This window comes from Oncorhynchus nerka, linkage group LG22 (assembly GCF_034236695.1).
Source record: "Oncorhynchus nerka isolate Pitt River linkage group LG22, Oner_Uvic_2.0, whole genome shotgun sequence".
Classification (NCBI taxonomy): Eukaryota; Metazoa; Chordata; class Actinopteri; order Salmoniformes; family Salmonidae; genus Oncorhynchus; species Oncorhynchus nerka.
In genome coordinates this window covers 32321525-32347484 of record NC_088417.1, presented here as the reverse complement: position 1 = coordinate 32347484, position 25960 = coordinate 32321525, and the positions used below count along the sequence as shown (strand labels likewise).

Sequence of the window (25960 nt, the reverse complement as noted above, 5' to 3'; positions counted from 1 at the left end):
ACTTCATTTCTTATTAACTGCCATTTTGCCCTTGCCTATAGACTTAAGAAGAAAGTTAAGCAAAGTAGCTATTGCTTGTATTAGATTGTGTTTTGTGAATCTGGTGGGCAACCGGGCCTAGCACTGGCTGTGGAAGCTCACCTCACCGTGTCTGCTTTTCTCCTCGTCTTTAAACGACATTCCTTTGTGACTAAATCCAGAAGTCCTAGCTAGAGGTTCAGCTGTTCTTCATTCTGTTAGGCTCACAATTCTAGGCTGATATCGGATGTACTGCAGAGAATCAGACAATACTTTCCTGGCATCACTCTCACTTGTGGCTTTTAAATTTTTTTTTAAAGCAGTCTATTCACAACCCATTTGGGATTTGTGGCTGATAATAGGTTTGATCTGGTCAGAAATGGATCGTATATCCGACCATAATAACAAAGTCCTGTCAATTCCATGAATGAGGGTTGACATACACTCCGAATCTATTTCGGACTGCTCTGTCGTACCCACGAGAGTACTACTGATCTGAGCCCAGTTTCGGGTTGCAAAACGTGCCGGTTTCCCAGGAATCCTGGTTGGGGAAGATTACTTGAGTTTACAAGGGAATAAGCAAGAAATCAGAGAACCCTCTAACCAAAAGTTATCAGCAACTTTGCAACCCTAGCCAAGATCTAAGGAGATTTAGAGTAAATGTTTTGGGGTGAAATTGGAGCCAACTCGGCAATAATAATAATTGCAGTTCTAATTTCAAGTTCCTCTGACTGTGTGTAGGCCTGAGGGATATAGACTGTACAAGATCTATTTGCTGAGTCAATGCTGGGAAAGGATTGGGGGATGAGCCGTGACTAAAGGGTTCTCCCTCACAGTCTGACTCCCAGCCTCATCCTCCCTTCTGCCTGAGACAGTCTGGCCTAGTCAGTAGAGAAACAAGAGGGAGAGTCCTGCAATAGAGCACTTACTGTAAGTAACGCGACAACTCTATAAGGCATTGAGATAGAAACGGCTTTAGAGGTCACTGGACAACACGAACGGGGACAGGGAGGGGTAATTTGGTCAGTGAAATGAAAACACAGCAAAACACCCATTAATGTTGATGAGGAATGAGGTCTGATGTGAAGGTGGCATAACGGGCTCGGTTAAAAGATGGGAATGTGGAGGGAAGGAGGGGAGTCAAAACACCCTGTACCTGGAGGGCCAGTTGATAAGGGATTGGGTGTTGCCTTCCGAATCAGTCTGGAGGAACCAATTGCTGGTTAGTTTCACCCCCGGGCTGCACCAATGGGATGGGAGACGCAGTGAGTCAGCGACACTGGGGTTGGCTGCATCCAAAATGGCGCCCTATTCCTTATGTAGTGCACTACTTTTGACCGGAGTCCTATGGAGCTCTGGTCAAAAGTAGTGCACTATTATAGGGAATAGGGTGTAATTTCAAACGCACCTTGGGTGAGTGTCTAGGCCGCCCCGAGCATTTCACTTGTAGCACAAACACAACTGACTTCACATTTGGCATGACCAAGAAACATCCATCCACCTGCCTTGTACTTCAGTGGATATCCCATTCTGCCGGGAGCTCGGTTATCATTCTGGTATTTGGAGAGATGTCAATCTATGAAACAATAAATCCTATCCGGGAATGTTCATCGAAATGAACAATGAAGAGACATCAAATGGGGCTTGGGAAAATGATAGGACACACAGACATGACGCACATAGCAGCATGTATCACAATGCACAGTACCACACGTCTATAGAAAGTTTGACCTACAGTAGATCGTTTGTGCACCGATATGTAGGCTACATAGGCCTTTTCTCAAGTGATGTAGTTCTGTCCTTGAAACGTTCTTGTCTATTAAATGTTCTGTACAAGGTCATGTTTCATGTGGACCCCAGGAAGAGTAGCTGCTGCTTCAGCAACAGCTAATGGGGATCCTAATAAAATACCTAATAGTAGGCATTCCACTGATGTATTGTGTACAATGTGCAGCAGTAGTCCTGCGGGTGAAAACAGCTCGTCGATGAGAGGTCGAAGGACAACGGCAAGATTCGTGCAAGCTAACAGGAGGGCCACAAACAGGAAAATAACGGCACATTGCAACAGTGGTGTGCCGAACGCCATCTCGGAACGCACAACTCGTCGATCCTTGTCACAGATGGGCTATTGCTGCAGATAACCACACCGGGTTCCACTCCTATCGGCTACAAACAAGAAGTAGCGTCTCCAGTGGGCATGTGATCACCTGGCATGTGATCACTGGACAACTGAGGAGTGGAAAAATGTTGCTTGGTCTGACGAACCCCGTCATGCTGATGGCAGAGCCCGGATTTGGGGTAAGCAGAATGAGCCCATGGACCCAACCTGCCTGGTGTCAACGGTACAGGCTGGTGGTGTACTAGTGTGGGGAATGTTTTCCTGGCACACGTTTAGGTCCCTTGAGACCAATTGAGCAACGATTGAACAACACAAAACTGGTGTCCTTCATCTGTCCTACCAGATTTCCAGAGCCATGCCCTCACCCAGCAGAGGGCAACAGCATGTGACTCAGAGGGTTTTTCTAAGAGACCGAGCGCGAGAGAGAGAGCGAGAGCGAGAGAGCTGCTCCGTGTCTTAAACTAAACTCTTTCTCCAGGTGGGCGGCGTGGCCTTGCTGGCTTTCATCTGTGTCTCTGTATGTGCTCATAGTTCTGACCGAGGAGTCACATCGCGCCCCAGTAACCCAACACCCATCCTGATGGCTAACGCAACACAGCCACTGCCAAGTTCTGAAACCGGAGAGAGAGTGGGTGGAGAGAGAGATCGAGATGCCTTGTGGGATGTGGAATGGGAGCATGTGTCTCTAATCGTTTCCCCTCAGTGAGTCAACGTTTAGCACCAGCAGGCTACAGCTAGCTGGCTATTCAAATTAGCTTGAGGGACTGAGGAGAGAAAGACGCCATGTCTCCAGACTAGACACAACACTGCATTGGACCATGACTCCCAAATAAAGAATACCTAAACTAACATCTAATATTGTGTCATTGTTGGAATTGCATTGTATCAGCAGTCTCATAACCTGGGGTTTTGTTGAGTTCATGACTTTGGCTCAAGTGGGTTGTGCAACTGTTCAGCGAAGCAACAAATATAGCTGCTCCTTTAGTTTTATCACCTACATCCTACAAGTCGCTTTTCAACCACCTGAATATTCTGGCACAGAAAGAAAATACGTACACAGTGCCTTCCGAAAGTATTTATACTCCTTGAATTATTCCACATTTTGTTGTGTTACGGACGGAATTCAAAATGGATTAAATATATTCTCACCCATCTACACAAAATATCCCATAATGACAATGTGAAAACTTAAGACATTTTTTGCAAATGTATTGAAAAATAAATCTCTCACTTAAGTATTCACACCCCCGAGTCAATACTTTGTAGAAGCACCTTTGGCAGCGAGTACAGTTGTAAGTCTCAAAGCTTTCCACACCTGGATTGTGCAACATTAATTAGCCTATTATTATTTTCAAAATTCTTCAAGCTCTCTCAAATTGGTTGTTGATCATGCTAGACAACCATTTTCAGGGCTTCCCATATATTTTCAAGTAGGGTTTTGACTTAAATAACTCGGCACTGAGGAACATTCACTGTTTTCTTGTTGAGCAACTTCAGGGTAGATTTGGCCTTGTGTTTTAGGGTATTGTCCTGCTGAAAGGTGAGTTAATCTCCCAGTGTCTGTTGTTCCTCCAGGATTTGCCTGTGCCTAACTCCATTCAGTTTCTTTTTTTATCCTGAAAACCTTCCCAGTCCTTAAAGATTACAAGCATACCCATTACATGATGCAGCCACCACTATGCTTAAAAATTTGGCGTGGTACTCTAATGTGTTGTATTGGATTTGCCCTAAACATAACAATTTGTATTCAGTACAGAAAGTTAATTGCTTTGCCACATATTTTGCAGTATTACTTTAGTGCCTTGCAGGAAATAGGATGCATGTTTTGCTTCCCTCTTTTCACTATCAATTAGGTTAGTATTGTGGAGCAACTACAATGTTGTTGATCCATCCTCAGTTTCTCCCCCCATCACAGCTATTCAGTTGTGTAACTGTTTTAAAGTCACCATTGGCTTTAGTAGTTTCCATTCATCTCTGGCAACTGAGTTAGGAAGGACGCCTGTATTGTTGTAGTGACTGGGTGTATTGATACACCCTCCAAAGTGTGATTAATAACTTCACCATGCTCAAATGGATATTTCATGTATGTTTTTTGTTCTCTCACCCATCTACCAAATAGGTGCCCCTCTTTGCGAGGCAATGGAAAACCTCCCTGGTCTTTGTGGGGATGGAAAGTCACTGCTGGACTGAGGGACCTTACAGATAATTGTATGTGTGGGGTACAGAGATGTGGTAGTCATTTAAATATCATGTTAAACACTATTATTGTACACAGAGTGAGTCCATGCAACTTATCATGTAACATGTTGAGCACATTTTTACTCCTGAACTTATTTAGGCTTGCCATAACAAAGAAGTTGAATACTTAATAAACTAAAAAGACATTTCAGCTTTTCATTTCTTTGTAATTGTTTTTTGTGTTTTTTTTTTTTATCGAAAAACATAATTCCACTGGCATTGTGTGTAGGTCAATGACAAAATAATCTGTAATTCATTTCAAATTCAGGCTGTAACAACAAAAAAGGTGGAAAAAGTCAAGGGCTATGAATACTTTCTGAAGGCACTGTACATGCAGCAACATCAAACACGATGCAGCAACAACAAAAACTGGACCTGGGAGGACTTCAGCTGTGTGTAAACCCTGTTGGATTGACTGAGCCTGCTGCTGCATGCACAGATCGCTCTTCCTCTATGCTATAAATTATTGTGTGCATCCCAAATGGCACCCTGTGCCGTATTTACTGCACTACTTTTGACCTGGCCAAAAGAAGTGCACTATATAGGGAATTAGGGTGCCATTTGGACGCAGATAATGTTCCTGCCAAGAGGACGACCTTGTGAGAGTTCTGTTAAAGGGATCAAGGAGACTGAGTGCGTGTGAGAGAGAGACCGATGATCCCTCTCCTTCTCTCCATCCGTTTTATTTACAGTAAGGGGAAAGATACTGTACAGAGAGAGAACCTTAACAATAGGAAGAGAAAGAGGACTAGACAGTGTAGTAGGTTGGTCCACTCACCCCTGTCTGCCGAGGATGTTGTGGGCCTGCTGCTCTATGAACAGGTCCCCAGGGGACACCCCCTGTTTGGGGGAGGGCAGCGAAGACTTCCGGGTTGTCTTGGGCGAGCTGGGGGGCACCCCTGTGACGGTGTAGTCGTTAGCGACGGGCACCTTGGCCGAGGTGGGCGACGATGACGTCACATCCATGTAGCTGGCGGAAGAGGGAAGCTCGAGGGCACTGATGTTCCTCTCCTGCTGCCCCGCCCTGCGCTGGTTCTCCAGGTTCATCACCCTCTCCCTTCCGTGAACGAGTCCACCCTGGGTCGCCCCTGGCCAGGCTCGCCGGAGCCTTGTGGCTGGGTGGCCACTCTCCCCACCCTGGAGCTGCCTGAGGTGTAGGAGGGTTCATCCCCCACAGACTCCGCCCTGGGGCGTGGCTTGACATTTGTGTAGCCCTGCTGCCTCACCGAAGAGGTGTCAGACTCCTTGAGACCACGGGCGGAGCCAGATCGGGAGGAGAAGTGATCGGTGGTGGAGTCTGGTTCCTGGTCCAAGACATACCGTAGCGCTCGGCCAGCTGCCGACGCCGTTCCGCCTTGTAGCGAGCAATCCGATCTGCCTTGGAGTCCAGGTCGGTACCTGCGGAGTCAGAGCTGTAAATGGGTTCAGTTGGGACGGTCTGGCCCTCAGGCCGGCTCCGGGCTCTGGACTGCCTCTCTGGAGCAGGGACCTGCTGATGGGTCATCATCTCTGGACTCTCCAGGTTCTCCCTACTGTAACACTGCACTGTGACAGGGGATAGACAGAGACAAAAATTTTAGACCAAATCTACACAAGTAATACACAGTGTACAAAATATTATGATAATACAATAGGTAGCAGCATTAGTTCAACGCTTTCATATCTTGACAAATTTAGGATGTTCTGAGGGCAAAAGGCGGCGCAACAATATTTGTAAGGTGTTCCTAATGTTTTGTGCACTCAGTGTATATAATGCATGAAGTCAATGCTCGTCTTTCAAATGACCAAGCTCATATCCAAAAGCATGGGTCGGGTTTCGATAATTATATACTATATGGAGCTCTAGCAATGCTCAAGTTCTGTCATTCTGTGGGTCGTGCAAGTAGCTGAACACTAGGTACAATGTGTGCGGTTTAGTGATCCTCACCGACACAGGGGTCACAGGTGTCCGAGGCACGTGTGTAACGGGGTGTGTCTTCCTCTAGCAGCCGATTGGTCACTAGGCCGGGGCAGCTGGGTAATATGGCGGGCTGAACCTCACTTTCTATACCCTCCAACCGCCGGGCAATCCTCTCTTTCCTACACACAGAGTCAGACACACTGACTGACATGACAGAATACCCGTTTGAGTGGCCACATGCTGAGGACACACACACACGCACGTTGTTATTCACAGTCACCACTACAATAACTACTTACTTCATTACATGGTTGAAGGAGCTGAATGTCGTAGTCATACCTGTTCATTTCCCAGCTAGTGCTTGGGCTGATGCTTTCAAAACGCTTCCTCAATTCTGAAACTGGACGGATGAATACAAAGTTAGGTACAAGAGGAAAAATGTGAGCGTTAACAATCAAGTTTATCAATTCCCAATTCAGTAGTCATGATAGGAGAAAGGCATCACAGCAGGTGAGGTTGGACAGTTTGAGCTCATTATCCAACAGAGTTGAATGTAGAGTTTACACAGATGTGGGACCAGGCTACTTTCACATCTAGAGCAAGAAGAGATCTGTTTGTTTTGTGGGTCTTGTTTTCGAACTATAATGAGGTGACGATTCCGCCAGCTACTCTGTTCTCTACAACACAGGAACAAATCGCTGAGAGAGAGAGACATTCACAAGGAACTGACAAAAATCTACACCCCGCCTCAACAATAAAAGATATGAAGTCCAAACTGCAACTGACTAATTGACCGAGCATAGGAAGTGGTTATGCATGCAGTTGAAGTCGGAAGTTTACATACACTTAGGTTGGAGTCATTCAAACTGATTTTTCAACCACTCCACAAACTTCTTGTTAACAAACTTTAGTTTTGGCAAGTCAGTTAGGAGATCTACCTTGTGCATGACACAAGAAATGTTTTCAACAATTGTTTACAGACAGATTATTTCATTTTTATAATCACAATTCCAGTGGGTCAGAAGTTTACATACACTAAGTTGACTGTGCCTTTAAACAGCTTGGGAAATTCCAGAAAATGATGTCATGGCTTTAGAAGCTTCTGATAGGCTAATTGACATCATTTGAGTCAATTGGAGGTATACCTGTGGATGTATACGTCCAATTGATGTATTCAGTGCCTCTTTGCTTGACATCATGGGAAAAATCAGGTCAGCCATGACCTCAGAAAACACGTTTGTAGACCCCCAGAAGTCTGGTTCATCCTTGGGAGCAATTTCCAAACGCGTGAAGGTACCACGTTTATCTGTACAAACAATAGCACCCAAGTATAAACACCATAGGTCCACGCAGCAGTCATACCGCTCAGGAAGGAGACGCGTTCTGTCTCCTAGAGATGAACGTACTTTGGTGCAAAAAGTGTAAATCAATCCCAGAACAACAGCAAAGGAGCTTGTGAAGATACTGGAGGAAACATGTACACAAGTATATATATCCACAGTAAAACGAGTCCTATATCGACATAAACTGAAAGGCTGCTCAGCAAGAAAGAAATGGGGACAAAGATGGTACTTTTTGGAGAAATATCCTCTAGTCTGATGAAACAAAAATAGAACTGTTTGGCCATAATGAACATTGTCATGTTTAGAGGAAATAGGGGGAGGATTGCAAGCTGAAGAACACCATCCCAACCGTGAAGCACAGGGGTGGCAGCGTCATGTTGTGGTGGTGCTTTGCTGCAGGAGGGACTGGTGTACTTCACGAAATAGATGGCATCATGAGAAAGGAAAATGATGTGGATATATTTAAGCAACATCTCAAGACATCAGTTAAAGCTTAGTCGCAAATGGGTCTTCCAAATGGACAATGACATACTTCAAGTTGTGGCAAAATGGCGTAAGGACAACAAAGTCAAGGTATTGGTGTGGTCATCAAATCCTGACCTCAATCCTATAGAAAATTTGTGGGCAGAACTGAAAAAGTGTGTGCGAGCGAGAATGCCTACACCTGACTCAGTTACACCAGCTCTGTCAGGAGGAATGGTACCAAAATTCACCCAACTTATTGTCGGAAGGAAATGGAGGAAAGCCGTATTGCATGTTCAAGAATGTGCTGGTTCTCATACCACAGCTGCCATTTCAATGGAATTTGAGAACATGTTTGAAACATGAATACTCCTAGCTCCATTCGAACAACTGACTGGAGAATTAAGCTCAACTGTGTCTGCAGCAGACGTGATACCCTCAGTCATGGCATTGAAACCCCTGCTCAACAAAACTGCCGACACATACTGTGGGGTTAAAACTTGCAAAAGTACTGGAGGCTGTGAACAAGCGAATCGGTGGAATTCTCTCTGAGCCTCTTTACTGTGTCGCCACCATGCTCAACGCTAGGTACAAGGACCACCTCTTCAATGCAGACAAGAAACAGGGTTTTACCTGATATGCTACAGACACAGCTGAACAAGATGGAAACAGACAGTGACAGTGCGCACCGAGGAAGAGAGGCCATGGACAGACAGAGCTGAAACATCACTGCTTGACATGCATGATGAAATCCTGGTAGAGAATGAAACCACTGAACTAATTAACAACAAAACAGTACAGCAAGCAAATAGATTTTGATTATGTTTTACTGGTAATGGGGACATACGTAAACGCCAACAAAATAACTTTTTGGTCAGTGTGTGTGTGTGTGTGTGTGTTTTCAACTATAACTGTACTGGAATGCTTAAAAAGACGCTAAAATTTTAAATAGCGGTTATCGTTTTTTCTGGCAAGGAAAATATTGGATATTGGTGTTGGTCAAAAATGTCATAACGGTGCATCCCTACTTTTACCAGAGGGTTACTGCTCCTGTCAAGAGTCTTCAAACTCCAGTTCCCCCATTTGAACCAAACACAAACACCACACCCCAGGACTACACACACAATCCCCTCCTGGCCCTCACACACACACACGTTGTTCCAGTAAAACCCCACAATATTATCTCTAACTGAACCTTATCAAGGCAACAAGTGCCATCAAACAAACCTTCCAACCAACACAGACGCACAATAGAAACCACTTCCCTCAGCCCCATAACCCTGGGAAAGTCTCTGTCAGAGAATGCATCCCAATGGCTCCGGATCAAAAGTACTGCACTATGAAAAGGGAAATGGGTGCCATTTTGGATGCAGACTTTGTCAGATAGTCATGTGTTTCATGCAGCGCAGCACAGCACGCTGAAACCACAGAGTCACCTTTGGGGAGGTTTGCCAAGAGCTTGACATCTATATCCTTGGTGTTCTTGGCTGGGTCGTCCTTCCCTTCAAACGAAAACTCTTTCTGGAAGCTGCAGAGGGGGCAGAAATAAAAACTGAATAGCTCAGTCAGAACAGGTTATGTTTCAGTAAGGAGAAATGAACAATCTGATTACACTCTGGTGGCATCCCAAGAGACTGAAAAACAGCTTCTATCTCAAGGCCATCAGACTGTTAAAACAGCTGTCACTAACACAGAGAGGCTGCAGCCTACATACAGACTTGAAATCATTGGCCACGTTAATAAATGGATCACTAGTCACTTTAATAATATTTACATATCTTGCATTACTCATATGTATATACTGTATTTTATACCACCTATTGCATCTTGCCTATGCCGCTCTGTCATTGCTCATCCATATATTTATATGTACACTACCGTTCAAAAGTTTGGGGTCACTTAGAAATATCCTTGTTTTTGAAAGAAAAGCACATTTTTGGTCTATTACAATAATATCAAATTGATCAGAACGACAGTGTAGACATTAACAATGTTGTAAATGACTTGTAGCTGGAAACAGATTTTTTTTTTTTACAGAATATCTACATAGGCGTACAGAAGCCCATCATCAGCAACCATCACTCCTGTGTTCCAATGGCACATTGTGTTAGCTAATCCATGTTTAGCATTTTAAAAAGCTAATTGATCATCAGAAAACATTTTGCAATTATGTTAGCACAGCTGAGAACTTGTGCTAATTAAAGAAGCAATAAAACTAGACTAGTTGAGTATCTGGAGCATCAGCATCTGTGGGTTCGATTGCAGGCTCAAAATGGCCAGAAACAAGGAATTTTCTTCTGAAACTCGTCAGCCTATGCTTGTTCTGAGAAATGAAGGCTGTCCCTTTACAGAACAGCGCAAACTGGCTTTACATTGTTAATGTTGTAAATTACTATTGTAGCTGGAAACAGAAGTGGGAGGCCCCGGTGCACAACAGAGCAAGAGGACAAGTACATTAGTGTCTAGTTTGAGAAACAGATGCCTCAACTGTCAGCTTCCTTAAATAGTACACACAAAACACCAGTCTCAACGTCAACAGTGAAGAGGCGACTCCGGGATGCTAGCCTTCTAGGTAGAGTTGCAGAAAAAGCCATCTCTCAGACTGGCCAATAATAAGAAAAGATTAAGATGGGCAAAAAGAACAGACACTGGACAGAGGAACATCCCGGAGTCGCCTCTTCACTGTTGACGTTGAGACTGGTGTTTGCCGGTACTATTTAATGAAGCTGCCAGTTGAGGACTTGAGGCGTCTGTTTCTCAAACTAGACACTAATGTACTTGTTCTCTTGCTCAGTTGTGCACCGGGGCCTCCCACTTCTGTTTCCAGTTACAATAGTCATTTAGAACATTAACAATGTCTACACTGTATTTATGATCAATTTGATGTTATTTTAAATGGACAAAATAAAATGTGCTTTTCTTTAAAAAACAAGGACATTTCTCAGTGAACCCCAAACATTTGAACCGTAGTGTAATTATCCTTAGTTGTTGTGGAATTGTTAGATATTGCTGCACTGTCAGAACTAGAAGCACAAGCATTTCGCTACACCTGCGATAACATCTGCTAACCATGTGAATGTGACCAATAAAATTTGATTTGAAATGGCACCCTATTCCCTATATATTGCACGACCCAAAAGTGTTGACATTACCGGTGCACTATATAGGGAATAGTGTGTCATTTGGGATGCACACTCTGAAAAGGAATAAAAGGGGAACCATTCACTAGGTTAGAAAAAGGCGATCTGGATTCTCAGTAGGGCTGGGAATTGCCAGGAACCTCGCGGTACTTCGGTGCAGATATAATAGGTATAGTGATTCTAAATGTATTGCGCTTCGATACTGAGATTTCATTTTGATTTGATGTTCCAAACATAATTGCTCAATATAGCTAGGTTTTCATCCAATTGGCGACAGATTCTTGCGAATATTCAAGTCTACATAGGAAAAAAAGATGCGCATTTTCCCACCAGAGGTGTGCTGCTACCAAACTGGCTAGTTTAGCTGTTAAAATGCTGTGCATGGCGTAGTGCACATTAGAGCACTTTGACACTTTAATTTGTTATTTTTTTGGTACATGAAAACTGAAGTTTGTGTTGCCATTGCATTTTCAACTCTATGGAGGGTTTTGTCAAAAACTGTTGCGATAAATAGCCAACAGTTGGCTGATAACGTGGCCAGGGTAGGTTATATGATGAGATATGGAAAAATGCTAGCTTTATTATTATTATTAGTGTGTTTTTTACAGTTGGCAGCCAAGCACCAATCATCATGTCACCAGCATCATTCAAATGATGGCCTAGCCTCGATATTTATTATTTATTTGCACGAAGCTCATCACCATGTACTTAACCACCATAAGCTATGAAGTTCATCACTTATTCCATCTGCCTATAAACTATGCATGTTCCTCCATTTCGTGGAAGTAGGCTACAACGTCATCGTCTGAATCAAAGTTCATTGTGACATGGTTTTCTATCCATATTTGTGCATTAAACAGTTTCCACCGCAATTGTCGCATAATCTATTTCACAGACCAAAAATAGGTAACATTGTCTAGTGCATTTTATTTCTTCAATATTGGGAAGTTTTACCGACAGAAATATGCTTTCCATAAGGACTGTCGTGACTGTAATGCATCAGGTCATTCATCCGCATTAAATGGTTGGATGGAAACCTGATTAATACGTCTGCTGCAGAGAGACCCCCCCCCCCCCCCCAATTCTCAGAGGTTATAAGGGGATCCAAATGTAAAAATGTTTAGCATCTTTGGAAGTGAGATTGTTTTGAAACATGTTTAAGAATCTAAATAGCGACCAATGAATCCTGGTCCAAGCTGCTTATTCTATCAACTAAAATGAGAAATTCTTTATCGAAACTTTGTGCATTCGTTTATTATTATACTGAACAAAAATACACGCAACATGTTGGTCCCATGTTTCGTGAGCTGAAATAAAATATCACAAATGTTCCATATGCACCAAAATCTTATTTCTCTCATATTTTGTGCACAAATTTGTTTACATCCCTGTTAGTCAGCATTTCTCCTTTGCCAAGATGATACGCCACACCTATCAGGTGGATGAATTAAGAAGCTGATTAAACAGCATTATCATTACACAGGTGCACCTTGTGCTGGGGACAATAAAAGCCCCTCTAAAATGTGCAGTTGTCGTCACACAACACAATGCCACAGATATCAAGTTGAGGGAGTGCGCAATTTGGCATACTGACTACAGGAATGTTCACTAGAGCTGTTGCCAGATAATGTAATGTTAATTTCTCTACCATAAGTTGCCTCCAACGTCATTTTAGACAATTTGACAGTACGTCCAAACGGCCTAACAACGTGTAATCACGCCAGCCCAGGACCTCTACATCCGGCTTGTTCACCTGTGGGATCGTCAGATCAGCCACACGGACAGCTGATGAAACTGTGGGTTTGCACAAGCGAAGAATTTCAACACAGTCAAACCATCTCAGGGAAGCTCATCTGTGTGCTCATCATCCTCACCAGGGTCTTGACCTGACTGCAGTGGGAAAATGCTCACCTTCGATGGCCACTGGCAAACTGGAGAAGTATGGGGTCGTGTGGGCGAGTGGTTTGCTGATGTCAACATTGTGAACAGAGTGCCACATGGTGGGGTTATGGTATGGGCAGGCATAAGCTACAGACAACAAACAGTTGCATTTTATCATCTATGGCAATATAATGCACACAGATACTGTTACGAGATGCCGAGGCCCATTGTGGTGCAATTTGCCTGCCGCCATCACCTAATGTTTCAGCATGATAATGCTGCAGCTGGAATTGTCCCAGTTTTTTCCCATGGCCTGTGTGATCCCCAGACGGCGTGTTCCAGTTTCCGCCAATATCCAGCAACTTAGCACAACCATTGAAGAGGAGTGGGACAACATTCCACAGGCCACATTCAATAGCCTGGTCAACTCTACGCGAAGGAGATGTGCCATGCTGCATGAGGCAAATGTTGGTCACACCAGATACCGACTGGTTATCTGATCCACACGCTGTCTTTTTTTGTGTTAAAGGTATCTGTAACCAACAGATGCATAGCTGTATTCTCAGTCAGGTGAAATCCATAGACTCGGGCCTAATGAACTTCATTCAATTGACCAATTTTCTTATATGTAACTCAGTAAAATATGTATATTTGTGTTCAGTGTAGAATAATCATATCAAGGTCGTAGAATCTGTTGGTCTATTCACAGACTCAAATCTACAATATGCCACACTAAGAGCTGTTAGCGAAGCATTACAGTGGGAAAAGAACATTCTTGAAAAATATCCTGAGGGCTGTTTGTAATGGAGTGGGTTGGACATCTGTACCACAAACCAGTTCTGGTATGAAATATACCACTAGAGTATCTGAGGGAAGGGGCCGTTGGGATCTAGCTTATTACAGGCCTAAGAACACACGACACACCCATTCTTAAGTAATTCATAATTGGAATAAATTATGACAAATATCTTATTTGGGGGTAGCCTACAATTGATCATTCCTTATGGACAACTAAACCACCCTCTTATACATAGAATGAGTAGGCTTATAGAACAGTAAACGTACTGTACTCTTACTGTAAACGTATAGAACTATAAACATACTGTACTCTTACTGTAAACGTATAGAACTATAAACATACTGTACTCATACTGTAAACGTATAGAACTATAAACATACTGTACTCATACTGTAAACATATACTGTACTCATACATATGTAAACATATAGAACTATAAACATACTGTACTGATACTGTAAACATATAGAACTGGATGGATGCTGGGATGCATGTATGCAGAGCTGTGGAGTCATGAATGTTGGAGGGTGGAGTACTTGACACCAAGCCAAAACGTTGACACAACGCAATCACACTAATGCTGCAGTGGCGTTCACACTAGTGACCTTATCCTTCACTTTCTCACTTCGTTTGGACACTGTCCCAACAGGCCTGCTGCTGCAGTGTCACACACACACACGCTGAAGAGACTAATAGAAGTGCAATGGTACCATACACAGAACAGATACAGTACACAAATACTGATGTCATCTGTGAAAAAAACAACTTACCCGAGAGCAGTCTTCTGTAGAAGTCTTGCGTTTCCAAGTTTGATGGGGCTCTCACTCCCAAGTCCTACAGAAGGAGAGAAAACACACTTTAGACTACTAGACCATACCAAGACTTCTTCATCAGTTGCGTGAGAGTTGACCGGCAATTTTGAATGACCAAACTAATTGCACAGTTTTTAAATGAACAAAAACACAGTGGAAGACAGAGTGTACGAGAGGCTCTGAAAAAGGTCATCCAACAACATCTCTGAGGACGACTCGGCATGAAGCACATTAATCAAAGTAGACTTTCCGCACCACTGGGGATATAAATTAATAGTGAATAAATTGGAAAACAAAAGCCTTTATTGAATCATGTTGAACAATAAAATATGTGCAGCCTTAAGGTTGTAACAGCGAGAACAATGTAACGGAATGTGTCTCAAATGACCCTCTATAGTGCACTACTTGGTGGCATTTGGAGGGGAAAATTGTGTTTATTTGAAGAAACCAGGTGACAGTTCAGACAGTGGTCTCACAGGACACACACACTACACTGTAAATTGCACTATGGCTCCATCTAAAGTGGCTTGTAGCTATGGAGGTCACAGCTCAAGGCAATAGAGGATTGATTGCATTTCATTGAGATGGATGGATGCTTTAAAGTCTGATCACACGTCAAGGTTGTCTGTGTGCATGTAGTGTGTGTGTCTGCGCAAGTGTGTGGCAGTGCCAGTGAGGCCTACCAATTCTACCCAGTAGAAGCCTCTCTCAGAGAGGCAGAATACAGAGGAGCTATATAAGCAACTATAAAAAAAATAAAAAAAACATGGTGACTAACCCTCACACACAGGTGACCGATGAGCCTTTTCTAACTTGTCAACACAACACGTTATGCTCCGCTACCAGCGACGCGAAGACCGTTGTCAAACTCTGCCCTACTAAAAACACGCAACCCTCAAGAGTTCCTATGACAGCAGCAGCCTTGAATATGTCCAACACAATCTTGGGTATAGAAAAACAAAAACAACTGTGGAAACTGTTTAATGTCAATGTTGCGGTAGAAAGGCCATCAAAAGACCGGTCTCAAATTTTCTTTGACATGATTATAAAACAGTGACCGTTAATGCCCATCTCCAGTCTATTAGCAGGCTGATCATAAAACAGTGACCGTTAATGCCCATCTCCAGTCTATTAGCAGGCTGATCATAAAACAGTGACCGTTAATGCCCATCTCCAGTCTATTAGCAGGCTGATCATAAAACAGTGACCGTTAATGCCCATCTCCAGTCTATTAGCAGGCTGATCATAAAACAGTGACTGGAGATGGGCATTAACAGTCTATTAGTAGGCTGATCATAAAACAGTGACCGTTATAATGTCCATCTCCAGTCTATTAGTAGGCTGATCATAAAACAGTGACCGTTAATGCCAATCTCCAGTCTATTAGCAGGCTGATTATAACAGTGACCGTTAATGCCCATCTCCAGTCTATTAGCAGGCTGATTATAACAGTGACCGTTAATGCCCATCTCCAGTCTATTAGTAGGCTGATTATAAAACAGTGACCGTTAATGCCCATCTCCAGTCTATTAGTAGGCTGATTATAACAGTGACCGTTAATGCCCATCTCCAGTCTATTAGTAGGCTGATTATAACAGTGACCGTTAATGCCCATCTCCAGTCTATTAGTAGGCTGATTATAACAGTGACCGTTAATGCCCATCTCCAGTCTATTAGTAGGCTGATTATAAAACAGTGACCGTTAATGCCCATCTCCAGTCTATTAGTAGGCTGATTATAAAACAGTGACCGTTAATGCCCATCTCCAGTCTATTAGTAGGCTGATCATAAAACAGTGACCGTTAATGCCCATCTCCAGTCTATTAGCAGGCTGATTATAAAACAGGTAGCTATTGTGAAGTAAACGGCACAACATCCTCAGGGGGAAAAAACAACCCTTATTACAGCAAAGTAAAAGCCTAATACAAAAGTGGGTTCTGGATGTTACCGTGCCCTTCTAAAGAATGCTCAATGCTTCGTAGAGTTCTCGACCTCAGTGTGGTTGGTTATAAGAGCAGTGGGGTCCTGTTCACTCGGTTCAACGCTGTGGAAAGTCGCCGATAGAAAACGCCACGAATAGACCTGACATGGTTCATTAACATGTCAGAGAGACATGTTTGTTTTACTTAACATATCTCGATCTGTGCGTTCCCACAACACTGTGCCCTGGGTCATATTCACTGGGTGAATCTGGAGGTGAAAGAAACGCACGCGTTTAGACGAGGTGCTGGCTAGCGGAGTAGAACACATGAAAAAGAAAGGAGAGCCTCGCACTCATGTAGTGCAGACTAAATAATTGAATAACCAAAGTTTCGACAGACAAGCGGTCTTCATCGGGGTTTATCAACGTTATTAGGTTATTCAATTATTGCATCTGAGCTCCTAGAGTGTGCGGCTCTCCTTTTCTTTTTCATATTCACTGGGTACCAAATGGAAGAACACTGACAAACACTACCTGAACAATAAGAAATACTTGTTTTGTTTCCGTTGCACAAGGTTTTGCTTTATTGTGCCCTAATGAATATGACCCTACTGACCGCGGACTAGGGCTGGACTGACTGACTGACTCACTCTGTGGGACAGAGAGAGAACACATGTGTTTCCACTTTGCCTGCCCCCACCCCTAACCTCCCAAAACCCCCCGCCATTCCAGATCTGTTAGTCCATATTAAGGATATTTGGATGATGTTTAAAATCCCCCCGCTTTGGGAAAACATCATTTGAGAAGGGAGGAGAAAGAAGAGTCCCTACGCCTAGATGTGTTTTGGTACGAGACTAGTATTATTTCAGCTGGGGAGTATCCGGTAAACACATACTAGCTCACCCTCCTTATATCGTAGCCTACAGGTCATTTTACCAGCTGATAAAGTGACAGGGATAGAGTGATATCAGAGAAGGAAAACAACAATGTATGTAGGTACATCTCCACTAATCTCGTCTCTCAATGTAGACAAGAGAATTAAAATGGACTAATATAGAGATTTGTCCTTACTGCCTACCAGTTAGCCTGGTTTTCTGGTGTTCGTGCTGAACAGCCAACTCCTGCGGTCATTGACAAAGCTTGATAACGACCATAGGAATGGGCAAGACGGCACAAATAGATCGGGGATTAGCCTTTATAACCCAGTATCCCGGTAGTGCAAAACACGTAGCTGTTGTGGGCAGAGTGCTAAAGGTGCTGGATGAGTCAACACGTTGAGCCCTGCAGGGGGGTGTGAATGGAGAACCATAAGATCAGAAGCAGCCCTACGCAATAGAGCAGGGGAACCCTTACTGAAAGAAATGAGGGTGCTTCCTGCGTTACACATTCACACGCAGGCATAAAACCACGACAACGATCACAGATGTCCCAAACCCTTTGGTGTTAAAAGAACGCGAAAAAAACATTCTTCACACCGTCACACATGTAGACTGAGCTATTAAAAAGCATGTGTCAAACACAAGGCCCGCGGGCTGAATCCATGACACATTTCTATCCGTCCCGCACAACGATTTGGGTTCGTCAAAGTCATTCTTGGCCCGCTTCCATACCGCCCACGATGCACTGCACTACAAGTCACAGTAAGCACGGCCAACATTGCCACACACACCCCTCCTCCCAGACCCATCCAGTGCGCTGTATCATGTCATCACTAACAGCATCTTCTACCGGGACCGAAAGTTTAAACGTGTTGTAAGCGAAACGGCCATGCAAAGTTTGGGTTCCAATGGGTCATTGCTATAACCTACAGAAAATGTTATCTTGGTTGTCAATAAGTTAGAAGATAAAGGATTCATGCGTGGGTATAATTAACTACTAAAGGACAATGGGACACACAAGCGAGTATAAATGAGTCAACAGCGGAGTCATCTACTTTATGAAGTTACAGCCTGGTGATCTTTAGTGACCACAGAGAGTCAGGAAACCCGTTTAACATCCCATCTGAAAGACAGCACCCTACACAGGGCAATGTCCCTAATCACTGACCTTAGGCATTGGGATACATTCTTTTTAATAGAGGAAAGAGTGCCTCCTACTGGCTCTACAACACAGCTTCCAGCAGCATCTGGCCTCCCATCCAGAGCTGCTTAGCTTCAGAGGCAAGTCAGCAGCGGGATGCAGGGTGGTATGCTACTTTCATGTGTCCCATTGACAGCGCACAGCAGAGGGATAGTGTTCAGGCACATGCCACACAGTCCTAGCTAGGCTACTAAAATGTTGCAGTCTGGCTTCAGTTTCTTAAGCTTGACAATGACTCACCAAAAAAACAAAACCGGCAAAAATAATTTAAAATAAAACATATAGGCCTATTACAGCAACATTAGAGCAGTAGCCTGGGCTGACTACTCAACTAGGCCTCAGACATGTTGAGGGCACCATACAACAATGCTGCAGTCAACCACACTGGTGATCCATGCAATGCAAAGAAAGGTTACAATGTAGCTACGTTTTTTGTTATTTACAGTTCTTAAAACACTTTGATTAGGGTGGACAAATTATTTATCTCGTTTTAAGATGTTAAAATGCTATATAGAGCATCCTATGTACATAAGTGGACATTATAAAAAGGCCATCTTTTTTTTCTCCTCTAATAAAAACAGCCAGTTTGGGCCAGTTGTATATAAGTGTTTTGTAAAAACAAACGTAGGCAATGTATGGCCCACAAATTTGTGTTATTTTTTCCAATATGGCCAGCGTGCCGATTGAGTTTGATACCCCTGTTGTAAAAGTGAAACATTTGGATCAAGTGATGTCATTCATCAATGAAGGGGTCTAATCCTGGATGTTCTAGCAGTGGTTGATTTCATGATAAACACACTGCATGTCGCTATGAGGGCGAAATGACCGTTTACTGTTCTGAGCAAGTTCTTCCTCCTTGTCATTTACAGACTTAATACTACAGCTTCTATACACAAAGTACTAACACTTGGAGAGGGCAATAAAACCACATGGGGCTGATCAATTAAGTGTGTGCAGAAATGACCATTCAAGAGCATATGTCCCTGTTTAGAGGGGATTACCCTGAGCAGAGCAGCCCCGAACTAGAGAGAGCCCAAAAAGAAATGTCACTAAAACGACAACGGGATCACTTACATCACAACTCTTACTACCCCCATCTTCTACCACACACACTGACCTCCCCCAGCATCAGAGATAAAGGGAAGGGTTTAGTTTAGATTTATAAATACTAGGAGGGGTAGCTAAATCAGGTGAGACTGAGCCAATCAAAGCCTTAAACCCCTTAGCCTACGGTAGATCCTAATACTGTATGCCAATTATAGACAATCAATCAAGACAATGAATGGCTAACCAAGCCTAGTCTCATTTCATTATCAAGACCATTGCACTTGTATTTTTATTTTTTAAATTGAACCTTTATTTGCCATGGTGGACTCGTTAGCGGTGCGCTAGAGGTCAAATGCTGAACAAATGACTGATGGCTAAGTATTGGTCTGGACACTGCTGTGTGTCAAATGTATGCTAATAACATACACATCAACCCCCCAACCCACCAGACCCCAGTTGTGTCCCAAACGCACTACTTTTGACCATAGGCCAAAAGTGCACTATGCAGGGAATGGGTTGCCATTTGGGACACGAGATCACCTACTGGGTTGTAATGGCTGGGAACCAATGGTGTTGGGGCACCAGGAACACCTGTTGTGAATTCTCAGCCAGTTAACCAAGCAGAACCACCACTCAACACCCAGTTCCACTCTCTGGACGCATTACTGAGAGTGGGAATTGTGTACAATTGTGAGAATGAGAAACATAGGCCACACACACGCACTCAGAGTTCTTGTCACACAGTCTGACGAACACACTCAGGCATGTGCAACTAACTACACACAGGAAAACATAATATCTCTGGCATAACTGTCCAAATAAACTGGAGACAGAAAGTAGAGCCCAGAAATAACTCTCCCTCCTCCTGCAGTCAGAGAGAGTCCCTTATCGACTGTTACGTCCTTGGAGGCTACAGCTGCAGACAGCGCAAGGACAACTGGAAACGGGGCCAGTTAGGAGACCATTTTACCTCACTTTCCTCAGGCTACAGCCCCAGCCTCAGTCCCAGACCCAAAGCCCCCCCTCCTCAGTCCCAGACCCAAAGCCCCCCTCAGTCCCAGACCCAAAGCCCCCCCTCAGTCCCAGACCCAAAGCCCCATCCTCAGCACCATCTTACCTTGTCTGCAGAACTTGACATGGCTCAGGTAGTTTGAGATCCACGGGTTTGCGTTCCGATACATTTTTGCAAGACCAGGTAGGTACAGAGGACAGATAGAAGAAGAGAGGGATAGAGAAAGAGCTGGAAAGAGAGAAGTGCTGAAGTCCGACCCGCAGGCAGGCAACTGACTGCAAGGTGATGCAGAGAAACAAAAAACGCAGTCAGTCGGTGCCCCGGGACGAGCTGCCCTCAGCACAGAGAGAAAGAGAGAGAGGCAGAAGGAGAAGGGAGTGAGTCAGGTAGTGTTAGAGAAAGAAGGGCAGGGAGAGAAAGAGTAGAGTGGGGGAGCTGATCCCCGATCAGCAGTAGTAGCGCGTGGTAGGGGCTGCAGTGCAGCGTTGTTTCTCTCTGTGCAGGCAGAGTCTCTTGACAGCTCCCCTCTAGTCTCCTTCAGCAGTAACGCTAATAGCAAACTGGCTAACGGCTAATACTAAACAGACATCCTCCAGTGCAGCCTAACTCAAGCTGCTCAGTGCCTGCTAATCTGATTACAGGCAAGAAATTAGCTAGGCCCCATGGCTCACAGATTGGACCCGAGAGGCTGGGTGTCCCTCTATCTCCTGCAGACAGACGACTCAGAGAAAGGTATATACTGTAGAGTGGAAGTACTGAGAATGTGCTGCTGTGTTCTCTTGGCCCAGTGACAAGGCAGCAGTGGGACGCTACAGAGCAAGGGGAGGGTGAGAGAGAGAGATGAGAAGACAAAATTAAAGTCTCAGCTAGATGATAAATTCCACTCATCTCTCAGTGGTGACAAAACGAAGGAGCAGAGGGAGAGAGAGAGTGAGCAAAGGAAAGGGAGACAGAGGGATGGAGAGGCTAAGAGAGAGACGGAAGGTGAGAGGCAGAGAGAATGTGAAATAGGAGATTATGGAGCTCCAGTCATGGGATTGTCCATCTGACTAACCGTATCATTATGGTAAAAACTATGGCCGTCCATCCCTAGAGAATCCAAAAGAGCAGTAGTGTGTGATCACAGAAAGTGAATGAGATGGTGTAGTCAGAGGGATAGAGAGGATACAAGTTCAGACCTGCAGATTTACACTAAGGGTACACACACAGGGAGAGACAGACAATTACTTTGATTCCTCAGCCAATAACTGATGTCACCAACCCAACACTGCAGTAGCAGTGTCCAAACACATCCTACTTGAACCCAGGTGTGACGTCAGATCAGTTTATTAGAGGTGGCAGGTTTGGACTCTTCTCTCTCCCTCCGTGGTGAGCTCATCTGGTCTGGGCACACCAACACACTCACAGCTAAGTAACACGGCAGGTGAGACAGCTATACGTTTGTCTGTAGTCTACTATACTCTAATAACACCAAACCCACCTACCTTAGACACCCAACATGGGAATTTATTTTTAGATAATGATCAGTTATATTCCAATATGTAGATTGAAATACAAAGCATTGAAACCAATTAGTTGTGGAAATACTTAGAGAAACACTACACCCAATACAACAACAAGCATTTTCTTTAACGGGTGAAACATTTGAGCTCTCTACTGTCCCTAGTGGCAGCAGGACACCCTGCAAGCTCAGCCACAGGACAACCATAACCACCGCAGACCCATACTCACTCTTAACATTCATCCCCATATAGATAGAGGAGGAGGACTGGACTCTGTCACTGGAGGAATGCAGTGTTGAGTCTGGAGAGAAGCCTGGGAAGAAGCCGACATTGTGCTCTGCTCTGATGTTCATGCCTCTCCTGCTGGGTCCAGACCTGGGTTCTAATGTTATGGTTTACTTTCCAAAACTTTTAGCATTTGATTGAGACTGTCCGGAGTGCCAGATGGGGCAGGGATTGCACTTTAGGGACTATACCATTGGTCCCATTCCATCAGGTAATCGCAATCAAGCACAGTGGAATAAATTCAAATAAAATAAAAAACTTTTTGAACACAGGTGTGGTTGGGTCACCACAGAGGGGCTTGGTGGGGCTAACAGCCTAACAGAACACCAAAGCCTTTTGGTCCCCCTTGACCACATAAACCTATCACCATCTGATGCATACCAGACCTGCAGACTAACAGTACTATTACATCAGTCATTAAACTATGACGACCCTACGGTGCCAGAGGATCGGCAGGCAAACTAACGCAGGCTCTGCTGTAACACCTGTACTGTAACTATAGCTCGGGGGTATTCAACCGGGGGTCTGTGGAGGGAGTGCAAGGGCTCCACGGAAATATAAAAAGTGGAAATATACCAGTCAAAAGTTGACACGCCTACTCATTCAAGAATAATAGTGAAGACAAAACTATGAAATAACACATATGGAATCATGTAGATACCCCCAAAAAAGTGCTAAACAAATCTAAATATATCTGAGATTCTTCAAAGTAGCCACCCTTTGCCTTGATAGCTTTGTACACGCTTGGCATTCTCTCAACCAGCTTCACCTGGAATGCTTTTCCAACAGTCTTGGAGGAGTTCCCACATGTGCTGAACACTTGTTGGTTGCTTTTCCTTCTCTCGGCAGTCCAACTCATCCCAGTCCAACTCAATTGGGTTGAGGTCGGGTGATTGTGGAGGCCAGGTCATCTGATGCAGCACTCCATCACTCTCCTTCTTGGTCAAATAGCCTTTACACAGCCTGGAGGTGTGTTTTGGGTCATGGTCCTTTTGAAAAACAAATGACAGTGGGACTAAGCCCAAACCAGATGGGATGGAGTATCGCTGCAGAATGCTGTGGTAGCCATGCTGGTTATGTGTGCCTTGAATTTGAATCAATCACAGACAGCATCACCAGCAAAGCACCCCCACACCTCATCCTTCACGGTGGGAACACAACATGAAAAGATCGTCCGTGCACCTACTCAGCGTCTCACAAAGACACTTCGGTTGGAACCAAAAATCTATCTATCTATCTATCTATCTATATATCTATATCTCTATATATATATATATATATATATATTTAAACGTTATGAATATCGCTAGCAACAGAACAAACATGTTGAATTACATACAAACATTTTTTCTACTGTCGGTAATGTCAACTTTATTCCTCAACTCCTAATATTGAGCCAATGGTATTGAGCCCTAATATTGAGCCCTGCTCAGACGTTGCATGCATCAACCAATGGTTGTGTGCCACGTCATCAACTGTGCCTTTCAGGAACCAGATTGCTATAACGTATGCTGGTAGCTGATACATAAAATACCTATCCATGCGTTGTAAAATCTGGCATGAGTCAGCAACGCCTGGGCAGAGGAATGCGGCCATAGGCTTTAAAAAGGCAGCCGCGTGTGAAGCTGGTTGCTGGTAAGCTTGGACTGAATGAATTTACCAACCTTTATTTAGTTATTAGCAAAAAGGTGTTCCAAGTTAAATTTTTATCTAATAGGCTACGTTAAAGTTTAGACTTCCTCTTCTAAGGGTGACAGGTACCCTAGTGGCTAGTGTTGGGCCACTAACCAAAAGGTCGCTAGTTCGAATAAGGGTAAAAATCTGTCAATGTCCCCTTGAGCAAGGTACTTAAACCTAATTTACTCTAGGGAGACGCTATACTACTATGGCATTTCACTGCCCCTATCCAGTGTTTTTAACAATAAAACATCTTTATATTTCAATATTATAATGTGTGGAGGGCAAAATATTAATAATCTACAAAAATATATTAATTAAAAAATTATTACTTCTCCTTGCCATTCACCTGACGATAAGATGTGATGGGGGGGGGTCTCTGGGTCACCGGTTTAACTGGGAGTGGGTCCCTGGGCTAGAAGGTTGAAGGCCCCTGCTGTACTAGCTCTATGATTACAAAGGTAGTTTGGAATCAGAGGCAGTCAACTAGCCCATTCCCAGATCTGTGTGCTGTTTAGTCACAACATGACAACAAATGAGCATAGGAATTGGCAAGACTATACAAAACAGACCAAGCTAACACTTATCAGTATTTATGCACACACGCAGAAGTATCTGGTAACCAGTCCTGTTGTCCAATGGAGAGGCACTAACTTGTAATTACACGCCTGGCTGCTGATATGAGGACAGTCAAACATTGTCGCTCCGCACTAGACAGGATTACACTCAAAAAAGGTGACCCAATCTGGCAACTGCATCCCAAAACAAATCTTCAAGGTAAACCACCAGAGATGAATGTTATAACCTTTTCAGACAATATGGAATGTGGTGCCTTGAAAGCGTCTCGGCTATGGCATGTTTGTTTGCCTGAAGAGTACACTAAGGCTTTTTAAATGCCAAAATGAAACGGCCACTGAACGGGCATTTTGTCTAAAGGAATGCCGCTTCTGAAGCGGGACCATCGTCAAATCACTAAGCAACCAGAACTGTCAATCAAATAATCTCGAGTTACCTGTGCACAACCACTCTTTAATAAAAAAATGTTTGTCGTCAGGGAAACAATAAACATTCTATGCCGAAGCAGAATTCTACTGTCTGAAAAATGTAGACTCGTATGATGCTGCACATATTTTGTTGTTGTTGTCTGAAAGGTCATGTCATTTTGATCTTTGTTAGTACAGTTACTGATAAGGAGACGAGAAGGAGGAAGAGTTTGTAATACTAAACAAACACCAGCAATTTGACACATTTTGAATTTGATCAGTACCCAAAAGCCAGCTCTGAGGCAATCCAAACAAATCACTTTTTTTTTGATGTTGAACAAAAACAGGCCAACGATGAGACCTCTATCATCGTAACAGCAGCATGTCCACACCTCCCCACCAATTATACACAACACAGATGCCTGGGTGTCAGATTAATTCAACATAAGAATTGAATTACTGTATACAAACACTTAGACATCCAGTGACAGCAATGGCACTTTAAATGACCCCAGCGTCTCTCCTCAAGCCCGTTGATAGTGCGTGTATGCGTGCGTGACGTGGAGAAGGAAAGCAGGAAACGTTGGCAGGTTCGTCTCATAATCTGGGCCCAGAACTCAACCTCTCATCCCAGGCCTCCCCCTCAGAAATAAAGCCCAGATTTACTGTTTCTCCCACAGGAAATGCTGTATATCCCTCTCTTCTGGCAAATTAACGATGGAGGGATCCAGCACGTTTGGCC

The 25960-nt window shown here is 43.8% G+C and overlaps 1 protein-coding gene across 1 annotated transcript in view; it reads right to left on the bottom strand.

The window, feature by feature from the left end:
- Window positions 1–21429, bottom strand: part of svila (supervillin a) — a 64996-nt gene extending 43567 nt beyond the window's left edge. Inside the window, 9 exon segments of the mRNA XM_065007130.1 lie at window positions 1175–1258; window positions 5154–5436; window positions 5439–5690; window positions 5693–5920; window positions 6303–6454; window positions 6615–6675; window positions 9517–9608; window positions 14671–14734; window positions 20877–21429. Of these exon segments, the coding sequence (XP_064863202.1) occupies window positions 1175–1258; window positions 5154–5436; window positions 5439–5690; window positions 5693–5920; window positions 6303–6454; window positions 6615–6675; window positions 9517–9608; window positions 14671–14734; window positions 20877–20940 (1280 nt within the window). The 5' untranslated portion in view covers window positions 20941–21429.
- Window positions 21430–25960: the final 4531 nt, after the last annotated feature.